Here is a 6,607-nt window from a genome sequence, read left to right as displayed (position 1 = left end):
ATTGTTGAATTTAAAAACTTTTGTCCACTTTTAGTAAAACAGAATTTAACATGGATGAAAGTTCAAAGAGCATGATTTAGTATATGTCAAAGTTCGAAGGGCATGATTTAATAGATATCAAAGTCTGGAGATCATAGTTTAGTACATAAACAATTACTGAAATAGTAAAATTAAATGAAATTAAACAAAAATCCTTAAATCTAACAATCTGAATAGTTCAAGGAAAATTTTTAACCGCCAAAAAAATTCAGGAAACATAATTTAGTACATGTTAAAGTTTAAAGGGAAAAAAATTCTAATTAGCCTTTTTTTTTTTTTAATTTAGATGTTTACTTCTTTTAAGCTTTCCTAGAGAGAACCTTTATATTACATTAATAAAAATTATCAAATTTAAAGGATATACCATTAGTCCTTTAACATTTTTTTAAAAAAATAAAGAGCCATGATATGATACTACTTTATAATTCAAAAAAGAAAATCTGGGAACCAATATTTATTGAAAGAGATATATTGCAATATAAATTTTTGAAGACCTGAATTTTATTCCATACAATTTTTATGCTCGTGTTTACATTAACCCCAACCAAACGGGCCTTAATGGAAAAACATTAACAAAATTTGAGGGTGTACAATAATTTACTGCAATTACAATATATACAATTAACAAAATAATGGCTCTAGTTAACAATACTTTCTCTTGTATAATCGGAAGAAGGAAAAGAAAGATTAGTTTCTAGATGAAAGGGAATATTATATATTCCACGTAGAAGAGATTCCATATGAATCTATAGAAACCTGCTATTGCCTCCTGCACAATTACTCAATATTATAAGAAAATTAAGTTTATTGCTTTCTAAGTAATAATAACAGAAGGGCCAAGATTATAGTACCTTAGTGTAATTTGCTTGTTCCAAAACCCAGGCCTGCAAGTATACAAGAAAATTATTTCAAGAAAGAATTCGACAATAAATAGATGTTTTACTTTTCGAGTCATGTTGATTTGACAAACCTGGAAAACTAAGGACAGTGCCAAGATTGTGTGAATGGGCAACATTAAGTTACGCTTGAAAGCCTATGAGCAAGAAATGATAAAAGGATAGGCTTCAATATTTGATTGATGTAAAATTTATGGAAGAAGCAAGGATTAAGAATGTTTTACCTGAGGCATGTAAATTGCAGCCGCTATAGCACCGATATAATTTAGCAAAAGAAGCCCAGAGCCAAGGTATGCTATGTTTCGAACTCCAAGTTTTGTTGCAAAGGTTGATATTTGAAATCTGTGAAAAAGATAGTTTCACATGATAAGCAGAAGGGACAAGTGGAGAATCTGGATTTCAAGATGTAGGTGTAAGATTTATTGAGATTGGGTGATTAAATTGAATAAAACTTGGCATTTTACATTCAGTATATCAGCATGATCAACCAAATATTTGGGAATTCTCTTTGTGGGTGCATGTGTTTTTTCCGATGGAAAGTAGAAAGTGATGAATTTCCTGAAACTTACTTGCGGTCGCCCTCCACATCTGGAAGATCTTTTGTGATGGCAATGACCAAAGCAAACAATGTCACAAAGGTAGTGATGAAAGCAACAGCTGAACTGCAGGTCAAACAATAATTTTATTTCAACTGTTGTTTGGAATTAGTGATGAACATAAGTTTATCTTAAGAACCAAATAAGAAATTACTGCAGATTATGAGGATGACCAACTGAAATCATATACGAGTTTATTTAGGTTTTCTCCATTTGTTCATTATCAAATGTCTATGAACTGGGAGAAAATAAGCCCTATATTATGACCAGTAGATTCAGAGTTTAGAATCTTATATACAATTCAAAGTGTTATTCTTTTTACATGCCAAATAGATTTGCCAAGATACTATGAAAAACTCACTATATAGAAAACATTTAACCAACCTCCACTCAAATGTAAGTCCAAGGGCAGCTCTGGTGGCATAATATACACCGAAATTCAGAAGGAACCCTCGTACCTGCATAAGTTGCTTTGGTTAGCTTTTCAACCAAATTTCAACTCTTTTTTTTTGTTAGGGGTTATGCATTCAAAGGATGGGGGAGAAAAATTATAATACCGTAGCTATTATAAGAAATGCTGCAACAGGAAATCTCTTCATTCTAAATGGAGGAACAGAGTAGATGGTGCCAAGGACAAGACCAAGACAGTAGAGTGAAGTGATGAATGGCCCGAAGTTGAATCCGACAGTCAATAAACCAGCTACTGCAAAAAGTATCACCAAGTACCATGCTGATTGAACTGAAAGGTCACCAGCAGCTATAGGCAAATAAGGTTTGTTTACCCTGTAAATGAAACATACATAGGTAAAGAGCAAGTCAGGGATGTTTGCCAGCAGATTAATTTCCATGAATAATTGATAACTCGATATAAAAATTCGCATGCCAACAGAAATTTTCTTTCTAGTTTGCAGGTTGAAGACTTAAAAAATTGAGCCAATTTGGATATCGAAAAATTATTATTTTATTTTCTTACAATATTGACATTAGCAACAACAACCAAAAGACCAAGAGACCTTCTCTAGCTATACATATGTGACTATGTCCTTTTGCACAAAAACTAGAACTGACTTCTCTATGAGTCTACAAGGTGCATAGTCATATACACCAAATATGGCTATACAAATCAACTGTGAGTTTATAAAGGCAAATCTGAACCTGGTTTAAGCCTCAAGAAACAGGAACTCTTATACAAATTCAAAGGTGGTTTGCTAGAATTGTTTTAGAATAATTGACTAAGTGATATAATAACATGTGTTAAATTTGTACAGCGTACTTGTCAATACCGATATCGTAAATCTGATTGATGCCAACAATATAACCATTCCCACATATTAAAGCAAGTAGGCCAGAGAATGCCTTTAGCAGTAGAGACCACTTGATCAAATTTGGGTTCTCAATCAATGCTCTTGCAACCAAAGCACTGCAATATAAGAAGAAGAGAAAAGAAATATTTTTATGATTAAGCTATATCAATCTCAGGATTCTCAGCATGGGTTTGAAAGAACATTGTGTTGTCCAACAATATTTTTTTGCTATTCCCAGATGTGACATTGACTTACATTGATCCTAGAGTGGTTCCCCGTATTGTATGGGGCCTTAGGAATCTCCAGCAAGCATCTCTAAAGTCTGAAACTTTGTTAAGTACTGGATTTGATCCAGCAGCTCCAGCTTCAGCACATGCCTGAAAACATCTACCTTTACTTTACTAATCACACATACTAACAAAACTACACCAAGTTCAAAACAGGTAAGGGGAAATATCAACCCAAAAAACATGAAAATTGGGCTCAGATTACTCCAGTGTTTCAGTACTTATTCAATATTATAAACACTCAAATTTCTTGCTTTGACATACTTAACCATTCAAAGTTCCAAGATAACCAGTTAATGTTCACATCAAAGCAAAATTTAATAGACAAAAGCTCAATTCCACAAATTTTCATAATTTAAAGACATAAAAAAAGCATTATTAAAATTCTCTAAGCCGAGCTAAAAATACCCAGAGTGAGATTTCTTAGAAAACAATATATAATCCTTATTATGGTAAAACCAAAGCGACCCACCAATCAAAATGCAAGGCTAATATAAAGTTATGAAAAAAATGAAGCTTTACCCGGATGGAATTTCTCCATTGGTGGGTGTTTAATAAAGATTTTGAGCCCCTGGTCGGGCCGTAGAAGCTAAGTGTTTGATGAAAGTTTTTGGTGGAGAATTTTGAAGGGAAGTTGGAGAAGTGGGTTGTGAGCTTGGTAGAAGTATATGAGGCCCTGTAACGAGGGAATATAGTTGGTCCTCCAAGGGAGAGTGAGAGCTCCATGAGAAAAGAAGAGAGAGAATGAGAATGGCCAGAGAGAGAGAGAGAGAGAGAGAGAGAGGTTGATTTGATTATATGGTTGTGCTTCTACAAAAGTTTAAGCGGTTAACCCACCAAATGCTGCCTGAATCCATGCATACCAGATCATCTCTCATTTCATTTCTTTTCTTTCCCAAAATTAACTCAACTTAAATGGGAGAGGTAAAAATTGTGGTATATTTAGCACAAAAAATAATTTTGTGGTAAATTTATACTAAATTTTAGTTTTGTGTTCTAATTTATAATTATAAAATTTTGATGTAAAATTTAGAGAAAATTACACTCTATATTCTTTTTATATTGTCCTTTTTTATTTTTATCCTCTTTTTTAAAGTATATTATTTTTACTTCTTTTTTAAACATTGTACCAATTTTGCCACTGTCACTTCAACATTGTACCAATCAATGGAGGTATATACACATACAGATATTTTATTTCATACATATAAAGTCTAACATATTGAAGATATTCAAACTCCACTAAGCATGCATTGATAATCAATTAAAAACAAAAAGTTAGTAAATGTATACATACCCTATCCCTTCGGTTATTAGAAAATAGTCGACGACATAGGATACACATGTCAATTATTGCGTGTACCCTATGGCAACGGTTATTTCTTAATAATCGACGGGATAGGGTTACATAAAAACCTTCGAGAATAAAATTCCTCCAACCGACTCTAAATGATATAGTCTAATTCTATACTTATAGTTTTTATAAAAAAACTGCCTCTAAATATCAATTTTCAATAGGCGGATATTTTTACACTTTTAACTTCCCTTTATCATTTGTGAAAAAAAAGTTTCTAAAAAGCTATTTTGTAGTAGTGGTGTTTGGATATACCATTAAAAAAAAAATTATGAGTATTTAGGAAATATATAAATTATTTTAATTTGGTTGAAGCTACAAAATTCTAGCTTTTTCTAAAATGACTTTTAAGTTTAAAATTAAGAAAAAAGACTTTTCATTAAAGACTTTAAGCCTCGATAATAAAATTTAGGCTAATTAGGATTTTTGCCCCTTGAATTTTGACATGTACCAAATATTGCCCCCTGAATTTTGAAGGTCGTTAAAAATGTCACCTGAATTATTGAGATTGTTGGATTTAAGGACTTTTGTCTAATTTCATTCAATTTTACTATTTCAATGATTGTTTATGTACTAAATCATGCTCCCCAGACTTTGATATCTACCAAATCATGCCTATCGAACTTTGACATGTATTAAATTAAGTCCCTGAATTTTCATCCATGTTAGATTTTTTTACTAAAATTGAAAAAAAGTCCTTAAATCCAACAATCTCTATAGTTCAGGGGGCATTTTTAACGACCTTAAAAGTTCAGGAGGCATGATTTGGTACATGTCAAAGTTCAGGGGGCAAAAATCTTAATTAGCCTAAAATTTATGACTAATTTTAAACTGTTAAATATTGAAAATTTTGAAAAATATTATTTCACAATTATAAAATTTTTAATTATATTACTATGAATAGATAATTCATTGAAATCTAACTCATAAATAGAAAAGTTCTGGATCTTGCAAAAAAAAAAAAAAAAATAAATTAATAAAATTAATAAAATAAAAAATAATTCTTACTAAAATAGGTACTAAATATTTTTTATTTAAATTTCATAGAAAACTAAACTTGTAACTTTGATTTGATCTTAAATCATTAAAAAAAAACTATTTTACAAAATTTTATAAATTTTTTAATCATTTTTTTACGATATATCTTATACATTAAAATTGAAGTTAAAATAATGAAATAATATTTATTTATTAAAAAATTATTATGAATATTTTGTTAAATAATAGTTATATTTTATTAAAATTCACAAAAGAAAAATGTTAAACCAAGGTTAAGTCTTATAGTCACATTTTATAGTTTCGGCCGGAAGAGATTTTAAAATAATGAATTCCATCGTTACATGAAGATTATTTCATCCTTTTGTGAATATGGAAGAGATCTTATTTTATTTTTATTTTTTGTGTAAGGGAAGGAGATCTTATTTTATTTTTATTTTTTGTGTAATAAGGGAAGGAGATCTTATTATCACTGATACTATTATCTCTAAAATAAATTGAGATGATGAGCAATTGTGTTGTATAAAACAAGTAAATGTTGAATGCAACATATCTAAAATTAGAATTAAAATATGCGGCTAATTAATATTCATTATAAAATTGATATTTTTTTTTAATTATTTTATTCAATGACAGATAATCATGTTAATCTGGAAGTTAAGAAAATTGAAATTGTTTAAGAAATCTTTTCTAAATGCTAATGCAATATATAATATATTGTGTACACGTAAAGAAAAAGGGAAAAAAAAAGGTGAACACAGAAAATCTAAAATTAATTAATTAGGACCTTAATTGTAAGAGTAATACACTAATAGATTATCTTAAGAAAATCTGAATTACATATTGAAATATCTTTTTTTTTTCTTAAAAATAATAACTATAATAAATAAGAAATCTCGAATATTGAAATAAACTTTAGTAACAATATACATGAATAAGAGTAATTATTCAGTGCACAATCTATATAAATCTGCATATACGATTTTATTAATACACATATATATAGAATTAAACAGAAGAAGAAAAATTAATAACTTCTATATATACATATCGATTAGTTAAAAACAGAAGAAGAAATCGAACCCGAAAACATACTCTGAATAGGTTCTCAAAATATTTTGTAGTCAATTAGGCC

General features: G+C 29.6%; 1 protein-coding gene across 1 annotated transcript; it reads right to left on the bottom strand.

The window, feature by feature from the left end:
• Positions 1 to 492: 492 nt before the first annotated feature.
• Positions 493 to 3,955, bottom strand: LOC115699217 (homogentisate solanesyltransferase, chloroplastic). The gene is made up of 10 exons (XM_030626512.2): positions 3,645 to 3,955; positions 3,091 to 3,212; positions 2,805 to 2,951; positions 2,089 to 2,314; positions 1,916 to 1,989; positions 1,505 to 1,597; positions 1,160 to 1,277; positions 1,010 to 1,072; positions 891 to 923; positions 493 to 808 (listed from the first exon to the last, which is right to left on the bottom strand). Exons 1-10 carry the CDS (start codon positions 3,846 to 3,848, stop codon positions 734 to 736), a joined length of 1,155 nt encoding a protein of 384 aa, XP_030482372.1. The 5' UTR covers positions 3,849 to 3,955; the 3' UTR covers positions 493 to 733.
• Between the last annotated feature and the right edge of the window lie 2,652 nt (positions 3,956 to 6,607).

The sequence above is a fragment of the Cannabis sativa genome, chromosome 8 (genome assembly GCF_029168945.1).
Source record: "Cannabis sativa cultivar Pink pepper isolate KNU-18-1 chromosome 8, ASM2916894v1, whole genome shotgun sequence".
NCBI lineage: Eukaryota > Viridiplantae > Streptophyta > Magnoliopsida > Rosales > Cannabaceae > Cannabis > Cannabis sativa.
This window is presented reverse-complemented; position numbering and strand designations above follow the sequence as displayed.

Excerpts from the sequence above, each read along its gene's own strand:
- LOC115699217 (XM_030626512.2), bottom strand. The coding sequence starts at position 3,848 with ATGGAGCTCTCACTCTCCCTTGGAGGACCAACTATATTCCCTCGTTAC. Across the intron at positions 1,073-1,159 it reads CTGCAATTTACATGCCTCAG|GCTTTCAAGCGTAACTTAAT; the intron begins GTAAAACATTCT and ends TCTTGCTCATAG. Across the intron at positions 924-1,009 it reads CACTGTCCTTAGTTTTCCAG|GCCTGGGTTTTGGAACAAGC; the intron begins GTTTGTCAAATC and ends GTATACTTGCAG.